The 24,815-nt window shown below is 37.5% G+C and overlaps 1 protein-coding gene across 2 annotated transcripts in view; it reads right to left on the bottom strand.

The window, feature by feature from the left end:
- Positions 1–24,815, bottom strand: part of ANK2 (ankyrin 2) — a 242,161-nt gene that overhangs the window by 148,196 nt on the left and 69,150 nt on the right. For both annotated transcript variants that reach the window (XM_060148618.1, XM_060148619.1), the window contains exon 5: positions 4,038–4,136. In XM_060148618.1, the coding sequence (XP_060004601.1) occupies positions 4,038–4,136 (99 nt within the window). The remainder of the gene's footprint in view (positions 1–4,037; positions 4,137–24,815) is intronic.

Below are 24,815 nucleotides of genomic sequence, written 5' to 3'. Positions count from 1 at the left end.
AAAAATCTTCCATCAACTTTTGGAAGCCTGGGATTCAACTCCAAGAAATAGTGCATCTAATTTTCACATTAATGATTAAGACTGACAAGAAAAATGAAAGGATTAATTATTACTGTGAAGATTAAAGCAAATTATCATCACTTGTTGTACTATGCACTGGCTTCATCAGATTTTTTTAAATACCCATTCTATTTATTTTTTAAAACATCTGCATTTCCTAACAAAGCGTAATGCACACAGGACGTATTCAAATGTGTTTTGAATATGAAAATAAAAATTAGAACCAACCTTAAGTAATGCCTGCTTATGGAAAGGAAAATGTGGGAAGGGTAGAAATAATGGAGAACAAGTCTGACTGAGAATCAAAGATATGGTAGCCAAGACAGGGAAATAAATTACATGATTAACTATTGCAAGGTGCTAAATATCTCACAACAACTGTTAATGGAATGGTCTGTTACCAATTAATTTGGGAAGTTTAGGACATCATATGATCTAAAATTCTTTGGCAAATAAGGCTAATTCATTAAGTTTTCACTTAGCTGAATTGTATATTATTTAAATCATTTACATATAAAATTGTGCTAAGTAATGTAAAGAAAATCAGTCTTTCAATTAGAAACTTAACAAACAATTAGAAAAATAACAAAGATCGGGGCTTCCCTGGTGGCGCAGTGGTTGAGAGTCCACCTGCCGCTGCAGGGGACATGGGTTCGTGCCCCGGTCCGGGAAGATCCCACATGCCGCGGAGTGGCTGGGCCCGTGAGCCATGGCCGCTGAGCCTGCGCGTCCGGAGCCTGTGCTCCGCAACGGGAGAGGCCACAGCAGTGAGAGGCCCGCGTACCGCAAAAAAAACCAAAAACCAAAAAACAAAGATCATCAAAGTTAGAGGAGCCTTAGAGGTAGATGGATAACCACATTAGAAAAATTAGAAGCTATGTTTTCTCTCTAGAAACAAGTATTCAGCAACGGAAAGGTGATGAATAAGTAGAAAAAATATACCTATATATTCTAGGCTCTGTTAATGTGAAAACCTCCTTTAATTCACAAAAGCTTGAAAATAAGTCTCAGTTAAATGTTTCCATTCACAGAAGAGATGAGGGCAATTGGATATGGTACATCTATTGAATATATTTCAGAGACAATGGCAATTTATCAGCATCTAACTACTCCATTTGTTTTCAACAGTATTTTTTTAAAAGGTAACTGTAGACTTTGGAGGGAAAATCATTTCCCTCAAATGCATCATATCATATATGCACTACCACAGTAAGAGTTGAATTTTTTTAATTAGAATTGAATTTTAAATAAATACATTACTTAACGGAATGGAAGAGTAAAGCACGTAGTGTTGTAAGATGAAAGAGAGTAGCCTAAATTTAGAACTTTGTTTGGCACAAATTAAGCCCTCTGTGAAGGAGGAAAGAACAGGCTCATTATCATGCACACATTTAATTTGATTCCCCCCTGCAACACTGGGATAGTTTATATTAAAATAATGTGAACTTTCTTTTTTCTTAGAGACAAGGCATTTGCTGACAGCACAGAACCTAATTAAAAAGTTTTTAGCCTTCAATTTTGGTAACATTCAGGAAGAAGGAAGAAAGCAGAGAATTATAAAAATGGTACTGGACAGACAGAGAACTCCTTTGAGAGAATTTAACTTTGGACCTCCACCACATGGATTTCATTCTAATCTACACTTCATGGGAGAAGGGTAAAGATTTGAAATGATTTTTTGAAGTACCTTCACCAACTCTATGAAAAGGAAACCTATATTAAAAATCTGTAGCTTAATTTTTCATCATTTATTTACCAATGCTAATTGCTATAATTACGGGAAATTTCAACACTTTAAATATTTCTTTTCAAACATGAGTTTCATTGCCATACTGAATGATCTCATAATTATCTGATTTTTAAAGTGGTCACAATGTCTTGATTAGTAACTAAGTTTTGCAAATTAGGGCTACTAATGGGTTCAGGGTAAGTGTCTTCTTTAGGTATATTCATACATGTACATACAACCGTAGAAGGTATTTAGCAATATAGCCTAAAAGATCAAATAGTAATCAACCATATAGCCCTATGAAGATGTTATTCATTCACAGAATGATAGACTAAAAGGGAACATGCCAAGATTCTTCCATTAGTGTATTTCCTGATAACCATTCGGGCCAGTGGTATGGAATTAATCAACTAAGTTTATACATATCCAGTCAGGGAAAATTAATTTTACTTATTTAAATGATAAAAAACAAAACAGATATATGTTTGTTTAGAGGCATATATGTGTCTAAACTAGGATTCAAAACCTCATGTGATTTACTTGCAACAGTCATATTTCTTTGTGGAAATAAGAGACAGTTTTAATTCTCTGAGAATCAGAGTGTAACACGGACTCCACTGATGCAACATACATAAAAGGGTATTTCTGGAAGCAGAGTGAGATGCTACAGGGGTCCAGACCGGAGGAGTCTTGAGAAAGCTGACAATGCTGTCAGGCAGCATTTCCCTAAATCATACACTAGAAAAAGTCTACTTGGTGAGTAGAACTCTGTAGTGTAAAGGTTTCTCTAGATAAATGATTCTGCTTTCAAGGAAATAAAGTAAAACAAATGCATATTTCCATGGTTTGGTACATTTCTCAGAGGTCCTAATGCAGAGATATAGTCTCGTACTGTTATCCAAGCTTTGCCTGAGGATATTCACGTGCTACTCATGATAGAATTAATGTCTCAGAAAGTCATAAAATCATAATCATAAAAATCGCGCTGTACTCATGTGGTAAGAGTGTAAAATCTGTGTGTGCTTAATAGAGAACGTGAAATCGTTTCATACTACGCAGTCGTGTTTTCCAGTCATAAACAGGAAATGTGGTCCCATTAATAGTGATGTCTTGGGATTGTTTTTAACGAATGAGAGTAAGCTGTCAGAAAGTTATCGCCAGGCTCCATAAAAAGTTTTCTCTCAAAGGGCCTGGACATGAATTTAACAGATTATAAATGACCTCTCTCCACAGTGCAGGGTAGAAGGGATTTCATGTTTATTTCACCTAAAGACTTAATTGTCCAGAAAGGAGGCCATATTAGACATTAAAAGTTATCAGGATAGTTTCTGGGTGACAGCCATCTATCTACCAGTCACCTTTCACTCCAGGGCAGGAGTTTTAAAATTTTATCAGTGGAGCCACAGAATGTGAAATAGGAAAACTAAAGCCTGGTTGCTTTTGGGGGAGGAGAGGCATGTCCCAATGGAGCTCTCTTCCCCTCCTCTCCTGTGTCACCTACTCCCAACCTGCTAGTGGCCCCTGAGGCATTTTCTCCAAGCTCTAAAGCATCCTAAGCATCACTTAAAAATCACTGTTCCAAACAATCACTGAACTCCCTCCTTAATCTGTTTAGGCAGAAATGAGAAGGAAAATACAAAGTAGGTTCGGCTTATTGGAGAACACACACAGGAAAAGGAAAGTGATGTTCTAAGTTGGCCCATTCCAACCCCTTCTTACGCCTAGATGGCCTGAATGTTTTGAGACTGGATTGATTTTGAACATTCTATTCAGTTGTTGCCATAATCAGTCACACAACCACATATCATAATTTGTACTTCATAAAATATGAACAGCTTCCTGATGACATATTTCTCATGAAATTGTGTGAACATAAATAACTCTGAATTCTTGCTAATCATTAAAAAACTTTCCTTTAAGGAATTGCATTAGATCCTAACAAAGATAAAACAGTGATGAAAAGAGATGGATAAAATTTACTATAAATTGATTTTAGAATCGTATAAAGCTCCCAAAAGCTAGAGAATGGCAAATTGATGGAAGCGTGATTTCACGTAAGAATAAATTGACATGAATCCCAAATCAAGGCATAAACTCATTGAACTGTGTGCACTGGGTCATTTGTTCATGGCCACTGTTGTAGATTACAATAGTAACATGAACACTCGTAGGATAAAGGTAATGGAGACCCTTTGCATCTGGATACAAAGAACATGGACATTAAGATCAAAGAATTCAAGTGTCTTACCTCAGTAGCAGTGCTCTGATTAGCTCCATTTTCCAGCAAATATTTTACAACGTCAATGTGGTTCTCTTGGGCAGCCATGTATAAAGGAGTGAAGCCATTCTGAGGACAGTGAAAAAGCTATCTTCAACCATTTGTAAAGTTTAAACCAGGGAAGAATACATGACAAAGAAAGAGAGAATACTGTGAAGCAAAACTTTGAAATGGTGAAACATATAGCATACCTTCACATTGAAGAAGTCATACATGCATTTACCATCAGAAAACTAGACAAATAAAAGTTAACCAATTCCCACCCACAATTTTTGAAAGAATGAGGAGAAAGGGAAGAAATATCCCCCTCATTTCCTGCTTTCATTTCAGCACCAGAGATTCACATTTCTTATCACCTGACACTGTGTTAAAAACTAAAGATATTTAGTATCTTAATATGTATATAATTCTATAATATATATCATTCATTATATATAATATCTATATAAAGATATCTGTAATATTTATGTAGTATCACCTATATTTATCATTTCATAAACTATTTAAACAGATGACGATTATCTTGAATATATACATTTCAACACCCTTAAAAGTATAAATTATTACTCATATCAGAATAAGCTGAGAGATTGCAAAGCTGATTGAAAACTTTTAAAATCTGTATTTCAATGTTCTGCTTGAGGTAGCATGATTTATACTGAACATCTTTACATTACTTTTTAAAAGCCATTCTGAAATTCTATCATTCATTAATTCTCATATTCATTTATTCAATTATTTAATAAAAATCCAAGCACTGGTAGCTGGGCCATCACTGGGAAACAATAATAAACAAGACAGACATCTGCCCTCATGGAGTACATACTACGGTAATATGATAACGTTATATAGTCATAGTTGTTTTTTTTTAAAGCACTGAAATTTTGTAACATGAGTTTGAAACTAAGTATAAACTGGCATATTTTCTTTTCATTAGATCCTTTGCAATACATAATACTTCATTAAGGTAAAAACCCACAAAACTTTATTTAAAAAAGAAAACTTGTGAAATAATTCATCAACTCTCAAAACATAGCATTCTCTTAAAATTATGTCAGAGTCTTAAAGACAGTTAATTACTTTAAAAATTCCACACATTAATGAGAATGAGTAAAAACATAGATGAAACTTCAGGTATTTCCAAAAATTTATAAGGAGAGAAAAATTTTTTTCTTTTTTGAAAAGAAAAAACTTATACCTTGTATAAGTGTGGAAACATTATTCAAAATGGTCAAGATAGAGCAAAATACAGAGTATACAAGTAGAACACGAAAAGCAACTTTAAATTTGATTACAACAGAAAATCTGTAGGTTTCAAATGATGGTGGAAAATTTAAAACTAAGAAACATTACAAACGGAATGAACTGACAATTTTGTAGGATTCAGGAATAACTTGCTAGCTGGAGAGCATATTTTTTAAAACACAGAAAATAGGTGAAACCTTGTGCATTTTAAGAACTGAAGAGGTGGCGGAAGGATGGAATTAGAGATTCAAAGGAAGGGAAAGCCAGTGAGGATGGTTAAAAACATTGAGTGGGTGTGGAATGGGGCTCTTTCACGACAAGTAAAAGGCAGGGATGCAAAAAGAACTTTGAACAGAATAAAACAATTTGCTTACGTGTTTCCCTCTGACAGAATCTTGTGTGTAGATCAGAAGAAAGGGAAATAGACTGTGGTTACCAGATGAATAGGGGAAAGGAGAGATAAGCCATCCCTAGGCTCTTGTCCTGGGTCCTAAACTTTAGAGAGACCTCTTCTAGCTGAGCTGGGCAAGGGATCCAGAGGGCCAAGGGGGCATGCCCATCCTGACCCTGCAGCTCCCCTGCTTCCAGATCACACACCAGACACGAAACCACCCAGAGTTCCTGCCCACACAGCCCCAAGTGTGGTTCCAGTGGTGGCTCAGATTTCTTCCTTGGGTTCATCCTCCCAAGGGTCCACGGGTAGGCATACCCTACAGTAGGCTGAATAACGCCCCCAAATATGCCCACATCCTAACTGCCGGAACCTGTAAGTGTTACCTTAATGGTAAAAGGAACTTTGTAAATGTGATTAAGTTAAAGATCTTGAGATGGGGAGATTATCCTGAATTATCCAGGTAGGCTTGATATAATCACAAAAGGTTTTTATAAGAGGGAGGCAGGAGGTCAGAGAGAAGATACCACACTGCTTCTCACTTGCAGCCTCAAGTAGGAACCAGAAGTGCCAACACCTTGGTTTTAGCCCTGTAGAACTGCTTTTAGACTTCAGACTTCTAAAATTATACAAGAATAAACTTGTGTTATCTTAAGCCACTGAATTTGTGATAATTTGTTACAGCAGCAACAGGAGTCTAATACACACTCTTAGAGTCGTTTGTGAGGGAGGGTGGAAGTTAGGAGATGAACAGAGCTTGAACGTGCAGGCTGGGGTGTGTACACCTTTACACATGATGCTCTTGTGGTGTGGATGGAGCAGGGGATGAGGAGAGGAGAGGGGCCAGAGTGCAAAATCAGCCCCAATCTGCATGGAACGAACTCCAAGGTTTCTAAGAAGTCTAAATTTAGACCTATCTTATTGCTAGAAAGATACATTTATCAAGGTAGGAGCATAGGAGAAAGTTATTTTATAGTTTATTAGCTTGACATATAGCTTTTAGTTTTAAAAATATACTGTAAGTGGACCTCTTTTGCAGTCTTGTCCTGGGCCCTGCAAGCATTAATGGTGGGCTAGAGTAATAGAGCAAGAAAAGGGAAAATATAAAAAAATAGAGAAATGTCAGGGCTGACAACATATAGTATCTGGTGGGGAAAGGGCAGTGACAGACAAATGATCAGGCTCTCGGTTAGAGGGCATCATGAATACCATGTGCTCCTTGTGCCACAACCTCAGCATGCAAGGGCTTCCAGCAGAGTGGGATGCACGTATAAAGAACGATAAAAATAAAAATGATTTATTGAACTTCTGCTCTATGCCATTCACTGTGGGAAATGCTTTGACTCTACTGCTTCAAATCACCATGACCACATGCTCCGGTTTCCCCAGGACAGTCTAAGTTTATGAATAGTTATCTTGGAGTAATTATTAATAGTATCTCAGTTTGGATGATAAATTAAATGGCCCAACATCATCTCTAATCCTTAGAATAGTGCTGTAACATTGGTATTATTATCCCTATTTGAAATAAGGCAGCTGAGACTCAAACACTTAGGTAACTTGGCCAAAGTCTCCCAGCTAATAAGTGAACTGGAAGTGACAGACAGGAGCCAGTATGTGGACAGCCTTCTTCCCCATAAAGGAGTTGGGATTTGATCATGTGGATGTGTGGTTCGCAGCCTGGCTGTGTTATAGAATCTCCTGTGGAAACTTGTAAGAATGCCTAGGGACCACCTTGCCTCTCCTGAATTGTAGTCTCCATACATGAAGCCAAAGTACATGCCTTTTTTAAAAAAGCTCAATTTTAAAAACTGCCCCAAGGACATTGTTTTAGGTGATGCAGAACAACTGAATGGTTTTAGGCAGGGATCACATATGCATTTTGGAACATTCACTCTGGTGACCACAGATGCCTTGGTTTGGGATGGCAGGATTCAAGAATGGAAGTAAGGGATTAATCAGCTTTTGCAATATTTGCGATAGTGTATTTAAGTGATGAAGGTAACATGAGCTAAGACAACACCTTGGCTAGAAGAAGGGGGAGCTATTTACTGTTACTAAATGTATGAAGTGAGAAGGCAGTAAAGATTTACTACAGGTCCTAAAGATGTGGGAAATTATCCTTCCTTAACTTACTGATGCTATTTAACAAGAACTAGTCCACCAGAGAATGTGAAGCACACCTCTGGGTAATTGGGAAAGGGCATGGCAGCACTTTAACACCATTGTAAATTTTATAGGAAAGCTTTTATCTTCCCACATAAATAGGTCAACCACACAGGATTATTGGCTCCTGTGTCCATGTACCCAAGTGCTTTCCAATATATTATGTCTCCACGTTTTTCTAAAATGGTCTGGCTGCAGGTAGGTATGAAAGTATATGCATTTTCTCCTTTTTGATATAAAAAAGTCAAAGAGATCCAGAGCCCAGGTTGATACTGGAAGGATGCGTACAAGAACAGCATTATTTGTTGTTAGGGTAATTCCAGGGTGACCAATAGGTGCCTCTACCAACTGGTTATTAAATATTTTGAACATTATCCCTCTCCATGGCAAATTATTAATTATTTGCCATTTATTTATATTTATTCACTAAAACTGCGTTTGGTGACTCTTCACTGCTAGGCATTGTGCTCAGCTTTGGTGATTCAGAGATGAAAGCTCCCTGTTTTTTAGGAGCTCACTGTCCAGAGGCTGAGATGGGCAAGTAACCAAACTATTGTATTACAGTTCAGTGAACACATATATAGTTAGTTTCTTTAAAAAAAAAAAAGTTATGGGGCTTCCCTGGTGGCGCAGTGGTTGGGAGTCCGCCTGCCGATGCAGGGGACGCGTGTTCGTGCCCCGGTCCGGGAAGATCCCACATGCCGCAGAGCGGCTGGGCCCGTGAGCTATGGCCGCTGAGCTTGCGCGTCTCCGCAACGGGAGAGGCCACAACAGTGAAACGCCCACGTACCGCAAAAAAAAAAAAAAAAAAAGTTATGTGTTGGGTATAACGAGAACATAAAAGGACACAGAACTCAACTGGATAAAAAATTACATCTGAAGGAAACACTGGGAGTGATACTTGGAAGACACTGGGAGTGGTTCGGTTTGAGCTAAGATATGAAGACACTGAATTTAGGCACAGAGGCAGGAAAGGCATTTCAAATAGAGGAAACCCCATGAGAAGAGAAAACCCTGAGCATATAGGGATCTTTGGAAAATTCACCGTGACTAGCGGGGTGAGCAGGCCGAGACAGGCAGGGATCAGCCCCCATCCGTCACGCTGAGGCACCTGAATTTTATTCTGAACTCTTGGGTGTCACTGAAGGGTTTTAAGCAGGGGTTTGACATGGCCATATTTGCATTTTAAAGAGATTAATTTGCCAGAGAGGGGAGGATGAATTAGAAAATGGCCAGAGAATAGTCTGGAGGAGTAAAAAGACAGTTTTTGTAATAATTCAGATGAGAAGTGAGGATTAGAAACATTAAAATGGTTTTGAGATTTTGAAATGTCATTTAGTATTCATGTATTTATATTCCACTTAGAGATCAGAAGTGGTTTCAGTCTGCATGAGTTATTACTTATTGATAACATTTCTCAGATTTATTAAAAAGTTAAAATGCTTTTCTTCAAATCTAGAAATTGTATCATATTTTAGAGAATTCAAACACTTATAATATTACCAAAAATGTTGTTCCTATTTTCATTAGTGATATATGAACCAGTAATCAGGTTTTAGCCACTGGAGAAAAAATTTTTTTTTTGCTAATTGGATTATCTGGGAAAACTGAATGAACATGAGCTGATAATCTTCCTATCAAATGTTAGATTTATTGCAGTTTGGGGGAATTTTTTTTTTTTTGCGGTACGCGGGCCTCTCACCGCTGTGGCCTCTCCCGTCGCGGAGCACAGGCTCCGGACGCGCAGGCCCAGAGGCCATGGCTCACGGGCCCAGCCGCTCCGCGGCACGCGGGACCCTCCCGGACCGGGGCACGAACCCGTGTCCCCTGCATTGGCAGGCGGAGTCGCAACCACTGCGCCACCAGGGGAGCCCCTGGGGGAATATTTTAATGCAATAAACCTATTGATATCTGTACGTCATTTCAAAGAAATTATATAGACACAAATAATATCAGTATGAAAAGTAATAAATGGTTTAGAATTAATGTTTTAGATAAGGATCAAAACTCTAAGAAGTATCAATATTACCTATTTTTACAGAATCTTAACTTTTCAGACATAATTTTGCCAGAACATATAACCTTATTCTTCTATTACACAAATTAAGATTCATCAGTCAGATGACTTGAAATGATCATACAAAATCACTTTTATCTTAACATAAAGGTCAATGTTCAAACGTATGGACACCAAGGGAGGAAAGTGGCGGAGGGTGGTGGTGGGATGAACTGGGAGATTGGGATTGACATGTATACACTAATATGTATAAAACAGATAACTAATAAGAACCTGCTGTATAAAAAAATAAATTAAATTCAAAAAAAAAGTCAATGTTACTATTCAATTCAAAAGGTCTCTTTTTAAAAAATGAGATGCAATTAACATGTTATATTAGTTTCAGGTGTATAACATAATGATTTATTGTTTGTACATATTGAGAAGTGATCTCCACAGTAAGTCTAGCTATCATCTATCACCATAAATAATTGTTCTTGTAATGGGGACTTCAAAAAAAGGTCTTTTTTTATAGCACCAAATCTGTTGTAAAGTTTTTCTCCTTGACACTGGACTAGGTACCAAGTAACAAATATGGACATAATACTGTTCCAGCCCTCAAGAGCAGAAAATATAACAGATTCACCGACTACACGTATATGGAACCATAGCACAAGACATACTATAACTGCCGAAAGAGAAGCATGAATAAAATGCTGCCAGAGCACTAAAGAGTTAGCAATTGATACCATGAAGAAAGGCATCTCAGGCCCAAGCACACAGACCTGAGAGGAAATTAGGAGGCCTTAATGAAATCAAGACGGTATATCTAAAGAAAAGAAAATGTGCTTTGCCATTTTTTTCTATTCTTCTTTCATTCTCCCTCTCAAGACATGTGGTGTTTGTGTGAAAAGTCAGAGTGTATTTGCTGCAGGCATATATCACTTGGGGAATTCTGTTCTCTAAGCACAATACTGAGTCTAATGAATTAAAAAAAGAACTTCAAGTAAATTTACCAAACATGAGTAAAATCTCATGCAAGAATGCATCTTGAAAGGAATTCTTACAGGTCTAAAAATTTTTTTAAAAATTTCAAAGATCTCTAATTCATGTCTAACATATTACCACCCAGCTAAAGATATACTTTAGGAAATTTCATAGATCGAGTGTAAGCTTAAAGAGTAGAAACTGATTATAGAAACTTCAAATGGTATATAAATTAATTTCTCTGTAACTGCTCACTGTTATTTCACTTGTTCTTACTTTCAGTTCTACGCTGCTAAAATTATTAAGTATATTTCAATGATTAAAAGAAATTGCCCTATTTTTCTAGATGAAAATGTTATAGCTAAAAGGAGACTCATCCTTTTACTGCTGAGGAAATTTTAACCCAGAGATTAAGTAAACTTCCAAATGGACTGGGCAGTAACAGAGGTTAAGGAGGGAACAGGAAGTTAGTAGGAAGTAAATGGACACAGCAGAGGCAAAGATGCTTGGAAACTTTTGCCCTCTTCTTTTCATCTTTCAGGCATTGACACGTGTCACCCTCTTTGCGAGGCCTTATTCAGTGCCCATAACAATCTTAGCACATAGTAGGTGTTCAATAAATATTCGTTAAATGGATGAATAAATAAAGTGAAATAGGATCCAAGTTTCTTTCTACATCTGTGGTGGTTTTAAAATATGTCTACAGATTCTTTTCCCATAAAGGTTATTACAGAATACTGAGTAGAGTTCCCTGTGCTATAAAGTAGGTCCTTGTTGGTTATCTATTTTATATATAGTAGTGTGTATATGTTAATCCCAAAAAAGAATAGACATATGTATATGTACATGTATAACTGAGTCACTTTGCTGTACAACTCAAACTAACACAACATTGTAAATCAACTATACTCCAATATAAAATGAAAATTAAAAAAAGAGCAATGCATATGTCTAAAAGCTCAAAACCTAAGTATAAATTGTGAAGAGAATTCTGGAAAAGAATTGTGTTGTTGGCAAAATGGCATCTTAAAAAATCAAAAAATAAATAAAAATTAAAAATTCACACACAAAAATATATGGCTGCGAATTCTTCGACACTTCTCCCTTCAAAAGTCAACCTAACTCCATTTCCACAGAGTGTGGACCAACTTAGTAATTCACTTCTAATGCATTGATTATGGTGGAATCGATGATGTGTGACTCCCGAGGCTAGGGTTCAAAGTCACTGTCCTATTACTAGGTTTCTCTTGGGTGACCTGCTCTGGAGGAAATGAGCTGCCATGCCATATTAACATTCAAGCAGCCTGTGGAGAGACTCTCATGAGATGGAACTGAGACTTCCCACCAACAGACAGTAATGACTTGCCAACCATGTGAAAAAAACTACCTCGGGAGTGAACTCTCCAGCCCCAGGAAAGCCTTCAGATGGCTTTAGCTCTGGTCAACATCTTCACTAAAGACTCATAAGAGACTCTGAGCCATAATTTCACAACTAAGCTACTACTGATTTCCTGATCCACAGAAGCTATGATGATAATATGTTTATTGCTGTTTTAAGCCACTAAAGTTTGGGATAATTTGTTACGCAGCAATAACTAACACAATGTCTAACAAGGTCATACATGATCTGACCACAGCCTACCTTGCTGACCACATCTCTTACCACTCTTACTCTATTCTACTTTCTTTCTGTTTATGAAAGACATTCAGATCCTGGACAGGTTTTTTTTTTTTCAAATTTTCTAGTCATGTAACTCTCTTCAAATGCTATCTAACCCAAAAACTCTGAAAATAAAATATTAAACACTGCTGCTCTGTTTGATGTTGAATGAGTTATAACTTTCAGCAATGTCTTCCTTATTCCCAAATTACCGGGACAATCGTTTGTAAACTGTGCTGTGTTCCAAGGAGGTATATCAGGGATCCTTCTAGTAGAATGGTGAGTTTTAGGAGCTATCACTGTTTGAAAACACAAAGAAAGAGTAGCCTAACATGGTAGTCATGTGTTACCTTTCTTTTAGTTTTTTGCAATTAAAAATGATGTAGCCTTTCCATTAATAAGAAGGAATGAGTAAAGTAGGTAGTTGTGTATATTTGCTTAGATGGAGCAATCTATATCTAAGAGAGTCTGAAAACTGCAGCTTTAAGTATTTATAATACCCTTAATTCCCTGTGCCATTTGCCAGTTAATAAGAACATTACATATACTCTCCACATCTACTGGAAAACTCATCAACAGATTACACAATCAATCCCAACAGTAGAAAATGGAAATGGTTATAGATAGCTCTGGGTTTAAACTTAGCAAAAGCAGAATTCCCCTTTTGATGAAACCTTCTTGTCTTTGGCAGGAAGGTCACTGTTAAGATTTAGATTTTTTCACAAAGCAGAATTCTTCAGCAGCCTTAGCTATGAAATGGTAGTAGGCTTTTTGTCACACACCGGCTAGCACTGGTTGGGAATTACTACTCTAGTTTCTATTCCAAATACTATGTATCGTCTTCTTCTTTTGAATTAGCATTATGAGAGAGAAGTTTGGAAAGCATCCCAAAGTTATCACACAGCTTTAAGGTCAGGATAATACAAATTATTTCCCTAAATATACTGTAAATGCACAGCTGCAAAGGATGTAAAAAAACCAATGGGTACTAATTGTAGTCACAAAAATAAAGACTACTCTTTGTAATTTGCGGGTGTGCTCAGGGCAAAAGAACAAAAGATACGATTATGCGCTTGCTTGGAAGTTAAGAAGGCATTTTATTAATTAAAATGTCATACAAATTTTCTCAGATAATCAGAACATGACAACTCTTTACCAGGGTTAGGATATTATAAGTTATTTTAACCTCTTCTCTCCAAAGGTCCTCTTTAAAGGATTATAGCTAAACTATTAGATGACATTAAAATGATTAATGTACTAAATCTTTCTAGGAAGGTTAAACTTTATGGAGTGTTTACTATGTCATCGTGTTTCATCCCCACCCCTATGCTATTAGGGCCATTTAAGACTACAGCTCATAGTCATTCATCCAAGGGTAAGTGATATGATCAGGGTCTGAACACTGAAGGACTCCAAACACAGTGCTCTTTCCACTCCCCTCAGCTGTCCCCTTCAACCGGGATCAGATTACCTCAGAGAACAAACACTAATTGGACAATTAGCCTTTTCTTAAGCTCTTCACTAGAAATGACAGCATTGGAAATGCCATGACTTGCTTAATGAAGAATGTCCAAGTGCCCTCTTAGGTATAAGGATTCTTCCAGTCTTTATTTCCAGTGAGTAAGAAATTTGGGGTGGTGGTAGTGAGGAGAGAAAGCTACACACTTTTTATTTGTTATTTAATCCTAACAGCCCAGTGAAATAAGTAATATATCTCTACATGACTTAAGGAAATTAACACTCACAGGGATTAGGAAGCATTCCTAAAGTTTCACATCACTTACAACGTGGAGCTGGGATTTGAATCCACGTATAACTAATTCTAGAGCTCATGTTCTTTCTACTACACTATACTGTCATGTGTTTTAGCAGCAAATTTGGCAGACGGTATTTTATCATGTCTGGGTATTGCCAGCAATCAGAAACACCACTGAAAATACTGTATTCCCATAATCACCGCTTTCACCTCCTCATGGATAAATTACCAAGAAAACATGTGAACTATTCTACATACTTCAAGTTACTCACTCCAGTGCACCCTATACATCAACCTGAACTAATCTTCCTAAAACTATTTTCAACGCTTTCCTGAATTGATTGTCATCTTACTGACCATAATTAAACATCAGTTTTTCACAAACCATGGCTAAAGATGAAGACCTTTTATACCCTAGCTCCATTGTCATATTAAGAACAAACCTTCAATGCACATTCTGATGTTGTTCCAGACCAGCTTGTCTCACCAATATTTCTACACTCACCAAGCTCAATTATACCTCCCATCACTGTTGTAACTAATCTTCCCATGTGGAAAGTCTTCTGTTTCAATTTCCCCTCTGCAGAACTTTCAGTGATGGGCTCAGGTCCTCTGAGAATTTTTCATTAATAGAATTTGGCCAATTTCAACCTTCCTCTCTAGAATATAGTCTAGAGAGGAAGGTTGAAATCATCTACCATCTTCTGTTGTTTGCCTTTGTTCCTGGTGTACTTGTCCTGACTTTGCAGGTAGCCTATGTACTTTTAAAAGCAGCTTCCTGCCTGACACTTGTTTAGAATCCTCCACAGCAATGAGAACTCTGCTGAGTACACAGTAAGCACCCAATAAACAGCTTCTAACAGTTTACCCTCAATTCCTGACAATGACGAAGAACTTAGATTTATGCTTCTCTCCTTTATTCGTTTAAAATTTAAATTTAACAGGTGACTTACCACCAGTTCATTCTACAAAGGAGATGAGATGGCTGGTGATGTTCTATTCATTCTCACATAACTCCAAAATACTGAAAATATTTATCTCTGTGTTTTACTTTACAAAAATGAATAAATACCTCATTACATTGTTAAGCCATTACTGATAACTATATAGTTAATCTCCTTGTATTTGTCAACAAAAAATGAGAGGCAAATGAATTTTTAAACAAATATAGAGAAAGCAAATGAATTTTAAAAGAAAGTAAATGAAATTTTAAAACTGAAGAAAGCAAATGAATTGTTTTTTTAATTCAGAGTCCAAAAAAACAACAACAAATAAACACATGTAGTATACAACTAATATAATCTATAATGAATTTTTTAAATGGAGGGCCCAAGATATAGTAATAGGTATTGGTTGATGCCTACCCAGGATCCCTCCCCTTTTTTTGAAAGCATCCTGGTTTTTCCTTAGAGTATCTGTCTTTACTCACATAGTTCATGTAATTCCAGCAAAGCTGAACTTCTCAGCTTCCAGCTCCAGGAAGAGCATCAGATAACTTAAGCCAATCAACACATTCGATTCTCTTAGATACAATGAGTGGTTCAAGTTTGGGCAAGAGATTTAAGATAGTCTAATCAGTCAAACTCAGGATTCTCTTGTCGAAAGCTGGGACAAAGTTCCCTTATTTTAACAACAAGAAAATGTCTGACTCTAATCTTAGGTCCACAAAAAGAATAAAAATGACAACAGCATCTGACATAGAGCGCTTGTTATGTGTCATGGTTTGTGCTGTATACTTCGATCCTCACAACAGCCCTACATTTTATGTACTATAATTACTCCTGTTTTACAGATGAGTAAATCCAGACACAGATATGATAAGTAACTTGCCCTAAATAACAAGGGTAGGAGGTGGGTGATGGGGGCAGGATTCGGGATTCAAGATTGTCTGACCCCAGAGATGTTGCTCTTAACCCCTGCTAAACTGAAGCCTGTCCAAGTTTAAATCAACTGCTTATTACGCTGGTCTTGATTGGTTCTCATTCTAGTTCTTCCAGACCTGCTATTTTTCACTCACTGTACATTAAGAATCCACAGTCCGGGCTTCCCTGGTGGCGCAGTGGTTGAGAGTCCGCCTGCCGATGCAGGGGACACGGGATTGTGCCCCGGTCCGGGAAGATCCCACATGCCGTGGAGCGGCTGGGCACGTGAGCCATGGCCGCTGAGCCTGCACGTCCGGAGCCTGTGCTCCGCAACGGGAGAGGCCACAACAGTGAGAGGCCCGCGTACCGCAAAAAAAAAAAAAAAAAAAAAAAAAAGAATCCACAGTCCTCTGGACAATTACTATAAATTTTTCAAAATTTTGGCCATATATCCTAAATTTTCTTTATCACCTCACTTTCTCCAATCTGAAAAATTTCCTTAAAACCTAGACCCTCTTCCACTTCTCCCTGGCTTCACTGCTTTGGCAGTCTCATTCAAGTCCACTGCTTCGATAACCACTTCTGTCAGATGACCCATAAATGTCTTCATTTCATTCCAGAATTCTCCTCTGAGCTCTAGACTTGCAGCTCAGACTTACCATTAAAACCTCCTCTTGGATGCCTAACAAGCACTTAAAATACAACTCATGCTCTCTACCCTCCTTCCCACCCAGACAAAAACAAAACCTTGTCCTTATCCCATGTTCTCTATATCAATGGAATACATCAACATCCATACTGACAGAGGAGAAATCCAAAAGTCATCCTTGTACCACCCCCTTCTCACCTCCCTTCTGCCATCAACACCAAGGGCTCTGAAAGAGGTCCTACATGTCTCTCAAAGCGGTTCCCTTTCTCCATCATCTAAGGCAGCAGCAAGCACTCCACTCTAACTAATATCACCGACTGTCTAGAGTCAACCTCTGTAGCAGTCTCCAGATACTTTGCTTTGCATCTGTCCTGGCCTCCCTCCAAGCTGTTCTCTGAACTGCAGCAGGTGAGCTTTTCAAAATCCAAATCTTGTCTTGCTCTACCTCCCACCTCCACCTCATACTGGGCTTAGGATAAACATCTTAAAATGAAATCTTTAATATGGCTCACAAGGTCCCATAGGATCTGACTTTCTCTCTCAGCCCTCATATATACCACATTTCCCACTCATGTTTCAACTCCCAGATTTCTTTTAGGCTCTTGCACGTACTATATCATTTTCCCATAGCACACTTTATCTCCTCTTACCCCTAATTTTCATATCAATCCTTTCTTTAAGAGAATAGGTCACTGGAGGTCATTATGCTAAATGAAATGTCAGACAGAGAAACACAAGCATCACGTGGTATCACTCATATGTGGAATCTAAAAAAAAAAAAAAGCCAGACTCATAGAAACAGTGCATAGAAAAGCAGTTGCCAGGGGCTGGGGGTTGAGACAAATAGAGATTGGTAAAGTGTATGAACTTTCAGTTATAAGATGAATAAAGTTTGAGGATCTAATGTATAACATGGTGGCTATAGCCGATAACGCTTGTATAACTGAAATTTGCTGGGAGTAGAACTTAAATGTAAAGAAAGAAAGACAGAAAGACAGAAAGAAAGGAAGAAAGGAAGAAAGGAAGAAGGAAAGAAAGAAAGAAAGAAGGAAAGAAAGAAGGAAAGAAAGAAAGAAAGAAGAAAGAAAGAAAGAAGGAAAGAAAGAAGGAAAGAAGGAAAGAAAGAAAGAAAGAAAGAAAGAAAGAAAGAAAGAAAGAAAGAAAGAAAGAAAGAAAAGAAAGGAAGGAAGAAGGAAGGAAAGATGTGAGGTGATGGATTGTTAATTATCTCAATGGGGGGGAATCCTTTCACAAAGTGTATGTGTATCAAATCATCACGTTGTATGCTTCAACTATCTCACAATTTTACTTGTCAAATATACCTCAATAAATTTGGGGAAAATTTTTTTTAAAATTATCTATGAGTTTTAAAAAAGAGAGCAGTTTAGTCATCACTTCCTCAGACTCCACCACCCCTACCTATTAGAGAGCACACATTAAATTCCCAAATACCTGCTAAGTGAGTGAAGGAAGGAGGGAGGGAATGAATGATTACTTCCGACAATTTTCTATTGGGAAGTTTTACTTAGTGTCATATTTTTCCAATTTTGCCTTGTTTTGTGGTCTTTGCCTTAAAGGATGATTGTTTTGAGGTCTTCCTGATGGTTTCACCTACATCTTGGTTGCTGTGGAATGAACACGTTAAGCTGTGAGATCTGAAGTAAGAGGCAGACTGCTACACTGCTATTCTAACTATTTGCTGCCGGAGTAGCTTATCCTCCATACTAACTCAGAAGGAGAGAGAAGGAATGGTCTTCTGTATGAAATTCGAACTCCATATTTATTAACAGAAATTTGGAGCTATCTTTGACATTTTACTCTTCTCCCTACAAGTCTTACCTTACTACAAATTTATTTCCTTTAAAACGCAGTAATATTGGACTTGGATAGGCTTGTGAAGGGATAAATAAATGGGACATCTACCGAAGAAATAGATTTTATGATGCTTATGCCTTAATTCATTCAATTTTTAAAGATATCAATTCTCATCATTTCTCTAAGCACATTGGAGGATGGAGAACTGGAGAAAGCATATTTCCTTTATTTAATTTGGAATGCTGAGGAAGGCAGATACTCTTGCAAACTTGTAATCACCCAATAAACTGACTTTCCGAGCCAAAAAGACAACAAAAATATCCTGACTTCTCTTGTATCTCTGGTCAAATGCAAGTAGATGCCATCATCTTAACTTTAGAGAATTTGTATTACAATAGTAACTTTCCCAATTAAAAAACGAAGAACCTTATTAAAAAAGAACCATATGTATAGGTTTGGAAAAAAAGCTGAAAACAAAACCTTTTTTGGAATCTGTGATCATGGATCCCATTTTATACTGTGCGTGTGTGTGTGTGCGTTAACGGAACGGAATGTTCCATTATGAGTTTTTATTTTGAGAGGCAAGGATGGCTCTATGGCCATATGGAAGCGATTCCGTGTAGTGGGCATGCTGGCCAACTGTGTAGGCTTTCGTCCTCTTCACAACCCAATTCAAATTACGTTTGACAATGGGTGAGTGCCAATGAAGAAAAAACTATTGGAAGCTACACCTGAAAAGACATTTATCATTGCATACAGTGGGTGTATGCACCTCTAAAATTCTGGGGGTGTAATCAATGGTCATGTAATCTTGCAACTGGCATTACTGGTCATAATCTGAACATCTGAAAGCTAATAAAATAACAGCCTAATCATGTTTGTGTTACAAATAGGAAAATCTTCTTCTGGAATAAAATTTCCAGGAGTAAATGAACACAGAGTAGTGAGCATAAAATAGGCAAAAGGATTCAAGAAAAATAGAAGTAAATTCAGTAAAATATGGTATCAAGAATACCAAATCAGAATATCTTATTTGGACTCACTTACCATCAAAATAAAATAAAAAGAAAAATATAGTGTTCCTGAAATCCTCATAAAAGGACTGAAAACATAAGAAATTTCAAGAAAAAGTAGAACAATGTAGACATAGAGAAGAAAAATGAATCAAAACAATCACAAACCACATTTCAGAAAGTACAGTCTTCCCTGTGTTAAAACTTGTTGGTAAGAGAACACTCCAAGAAAATGGATGGCTGAGTGTCACAGTGCTAATGAATCCCCTTACTTGCTAGTTGTCTAGCTTCTGTGAAATGCTTTTAGTATTCCCAGCATCTGAGTGGACAGACCAGGAGAGAATGGATGGCATTTAAGCCATAGAGCTGGCTCTTGTGGGATGTAAGTAGGGTCTTGGACCTCCCTAGAGGAGACAGAAGGTGTAGAGACAGCTTAATGGGAAACAGCGAAGTATGCTGAGGATTTTTGGAAGGGAGGGGTCCATGCCATTTGGGTTTGTGGCTCCATTGCTAATTTTTTATAAGACCTTGGTTTTCTTATTTGTGCCTCAATTCTCCCCATATCCAAAATGAGAGTAATCACTGCTGACTCATATCATTATAAAGATAAAATGAGATTAAAGAGCACATAAAAACACTTTTTAAAATTAAGAGTCTAAAAAAAAAATTAAGAGTCTAAGTGCAAGATATTACAATTGGGCTGTATTTCTTTGGCATTTGGAATCTATTCCAAGAAACACTCAGCTCCCTGGACGTATACGTCTAAATAAGTCTCATGAGAGCTTCTAGCCCATCCTTTCTTCTAATGAAATCACATTTTCCTCTCTCTCTATAACTGTCAGAGAACTCAAACATCATAGGCTCCACTGAATAAGGTAAAAGATAGAGAGCTACAGCTGACCGCAAGTTCTATGTTCCCCACGTTCCACAGTTTCACTTAGCTGTACGGAGATATCACCTATTCTAGGACCCAGTTTGTTTTATAAGCTGTGGTAAAATATAAATAACATACGCCAGTTTTCTTTGTAAAATCAAAAACCAAATACCTATTTTTAAGTCACTTTGTTGTATTTCAGCGGTCATTCTGATTTTAATAATTTTATATACGGACATTATAATAAAGATCTAAAACCAATACTCACATATATGAGGAACAAGAAGTAAATTTTGGTAGAGATGATTAAAGAGGGGCATTTTCTCAGGCCAGATTTCCTTGGAAGCAACAGCACTTGGTTCATGCTTTGAACATTTTGAAGAGATACAGCGTTTATAGTTCACAAAAAGTACCAAGTAAAAAATTTTCACCTCAAACCTTTTGCATGGATTCTACTTCAGAAGGATCAGCTTACTTGGACCTTAATAGGGTTTGGGCCAAAAGAAAGAGGAATTTTAAAAATTATTCTCTGGGGTCTGTAGTGAAGGTAGAACTGTTATGGGAACTAGGAGAAGCAGTTTTGCCTGGAGAAGAAAATTATGAGCAGGTAAATGAACCATCTTTGTCTCAGTCTGTCATCAATACTGAGAGTCAATGAAGATCAAAAGAGATAATGCACACAATGCACCACAGACAGTGCCTGGCAGCCAGTAATATTATTTGTACTATTATTAATATTAATATCTAGGGCTTCTCTGGTGGCGCAGTGCTTGAGAGTTCGCCTGCCGATGCAGGGGACACGGGTTCGTGCCCCAGTCCGGGAAGATCCCACATGCCGCGGAGCGGCTGGGCCCGTGAGCCATGGCCCCTGAGCCTGCGCGTCCGGAGCCTGTGCTCCGCAACGGGAGAGGCCGCAGCAGTGAGAGGCCCGAGTACCGCAAAAAAAAACAAAACAAAAACAAAAACAAAAAAATTAACATCTACTGTTAGGAATGACTGGAATACACACCAAAGCTAATTCTTATACGTGAAGAGGATACATGCATATGTTTAGCCTCCAGTTGTAAGTAAGCAAGGCATTGTGCCAAATCCTAAAACTATAAAGTGCGTGAAAAATTATCTGCTCCCAAGAAGTTTACCACCTTGTAGAAACTGTAACTATACATTTAAAAACTAAACCTGAGATGGGCAAATATCAACAGGCAAAAAAGGCTACAAGAATTTAGAGAAACTCCTCACTCGGAGAATATTTTTAAAACCTTCTCAAAGTATAATTTCTTTGATAATATATAATAGGAACAATTTTTTTAAAGTCGTATCTCCAAGTCTAATAGGTTTACAGGTTACAAAGGTGACAAACAAACGTCCGCACAGATAGCTGGAAAGCATTCCAGGATTACTTATATAGGACTGTTTAAAGGATGTTAATATGCTTACATTTTATGAACGTGCCTGTGTTTTTCAGAAAGCAAGCAACCACCTTCAAAGCAAATAGCATTCCTCAAATCACTCTAATTTGACTTCCAGTTCCATTATTCCACCAAAACAGCTTTCACTGAGATCTTGATGAGATCTTCACACCATTAAATCCAGGAGACTAAAAAACCAAGCCTGAGAGCTACATGGTCAAGGCAAGGCTTAAAATCACACCAAGAACTGACTCAGTAGAGACTACACTGCCACCACCATTGAGCACAGAAACTTAAACATTTGTTGACTGTCATTGTATCAGTCACATAATTCTATTTAAAACACTTAAATTGTTCCTGCTAGTATACTGGAGTTCTATTTTTTTTTTTTTTTTTTTTTTTTTGCGGTACGCGGGCCTCTCACTGTTGTGGCCTCTCCCGTTGCGGAGCACAGGCTCCGGACGCGCAGGCTCAGGGGCCATGGCTCACGGGCCCAGCCGCTCCGCGGCATGTGGGATCTTCCCGGACCGGGGCACGAACCCGTGTCCCCCGCATCGGCAGGCGGACTCTCAACCACTGCGCCACCAGGGAAGCCCTGGAATTCTTTATGAATTAAGCACACCGCCTACCAAAATTGGCACTGTGCCATGTTGAAGGTCAGCCTCCTGTGGATCTCATAGCTTACGTAGAGAATGCAGAAAAATTCCATAAAGGCACACAGCTCCGTAACCTAGGAGCCTGTAAATGTTTACTGAGTGATTGTTCCTTGGAGCTTTGCAGAGAGTTTCCTACCTTCTTAATTCAACAATAACCTTAGTGCTCCATTTCCAAGCAACTCGGAAGTTTGTCAAATGTAAACGACTATGCAGTCACCCACGCTCCTATAATAACAGATTATTCTGCACCCACTCTGTATTATGTTCTTAAAAAGATGTAGGAGAAGGTGTAATTTGAGTACAAACTTCAGAATTTATGTTGTGCATCTGGGATTCCTATGCCCTTTTTCTGGTTCTCAAAAGGGAGTGACTGTTCAACTATCATGAGCATGGCTCCTAACCATTCACCTGACATTCACTGTTGTCACACAAGAAATTTGTGTCGTAAACAAGACACCACCAACAAGAATCATACATGGAGAGGGGTTCACATTTCCCCTCAACAAATCCTTAAAACCATGCCTTTGGAATTTGATCACACACAGGGCAAAATAATCAACCTCTTTTAAATAAATTCCTGCATTTTAATTTCAATCATTAAATTATAAAATATTCTAAGTAATAACAATTTGTGTTTCTTGTTAATGATGGCTACCTGAATTTAATAGCAAATGATGTTACAGGTCTTATCAAATGACGTATGCATTTAGAAAAACACCCTAAATTTTAATTACTAATTGTTCTTACAATTAGTAATTAAAACTTTCTCACAATATAAAAATCAGTGTGAAACTATCTGTCAGGATTTCCTACAATATAAATCTAAACAGAGCTAACTGAGTACAGTACAAATAAAGATTATTTTAATCTCATCGATAATATACATTTTCCTTTAAGATCTGTTATTATCTGGCATGATTGTGACTATGAAGAACAGCCTCATTGACACTGAAAGCAAATCACTGATTAAATGGTTTTAGCTTGTTTTCCTTGAAAAGTCTCCAAAGCATCTAATGTCTAATAAAACAGTAAACAACTGATACAATTCTTAACAAGTTTTTACCTTGCAGCATTTGATACCTGTTAACTTTTATGAAATCACTATGTTCAACTAGTCATTTTGAGGAAAGTAACCAAGCTCTTTTTATAGATATTAACAGCACCAACACATATGTGAACTCCCTGTCAAAAGTAACCTCCTACAGGCAATGGGAGGCTTTTACTGCCATGCTTTTTTAAGAACACAAACTACTGATTCATGCATGTAGTTGAACCTATATTTAAACAATCTTACTGCGATATTCTTACACTCAGTTTTCTCTTACATTCTCTAAATCAGAGGTTCTCAAAGCGTAGTCTCTGGACCAACAGCACCAGCACTACCTGAGAACCTGTAAGAAATGAAAATTCTCAGGTCCCTAGCCAGAACTGAATCAGAAACTCTAAGGTGAGGCCCAGAAACGTGTGTTTTAACAAGCCCTGCAGGTGACGCAGGCTAAAGTTTGAGAACCTCTGCTCTAAAGCAAAAAGATGTTCTGCAGCTGTAAAGAAGTTTTTATCCCTTACTTTGGAACAGTCAATTTTGTAGTATCCTGTGTCTCTAAGCCCAAGATGCCATTATCATTATAGAATACACCAGAGTTCTTTACAAATGATACCAATTTTTTAAAGAATTTCATTTAACCAAGATTTTAGAATATGGCATATTCTCAATAAATGTTAAAATATTGATGCACACTTAACTAAAAATGTGGGTTGTATGGGGAAAAAAGCAGCATGATATTATAGAGATAAAAATGGATAATTTCTTGTCTGTCATAATTTAAACAGATTCTTCCCTATAATTAAGGTCAAGGAAAATAGGGCTCTTTCTTACTTTTCCCCATTGGTATTTTATGGGTCCAGAACTTGTGCCATTTATACAAGTAGAGTCATGTCTGCACGATGAATGAATGAACAATATACGTAACACATATTCCTATACAAAGGCCTTCAAAGGCCCAAAGAATGGATAGAGAGGAACTGGTTTATTTTGCCAGTAGCCTGCATGGTGTGGCCTATGTTATTAGAAAGGCTAAAAACTTTAAAAAATAGAAGAAATGGATTTGACTATAAAGATATGCACCTCAATTTCTGCATAAATATATAACAGATACTAAGAGTAAAGCTTTGGGCAAAGCAATATTTTCTTCCCCTTTCAACCAGAGAAAAAATAGGGATCAAATTTACAGTATGATGTATTTTGATTATTCTTTTAAAACTGTTCTTA

This window comes from Lagenorhynchus albirostris, chromosome 4, assembly GCF_949774975.1.
Source record: "Lagenorhynchus albirostris chromosome 4, mLagAlb1.1, whole genome shotgun sequence".
Classification (NCBI taxonomy): domain Eukaryota; kingdom Metazoa; phylum Chordata; class Mammalia; order Artiodactyla; family Delphinidae; genus Lagenorhynchus; species Lagenorhynchus albirostris.
The sequence above is the reverse complement of the archived record's forward strand: the minus strand, read 5'-3'. Positions and strand labels throughout refer to the sequence as shown.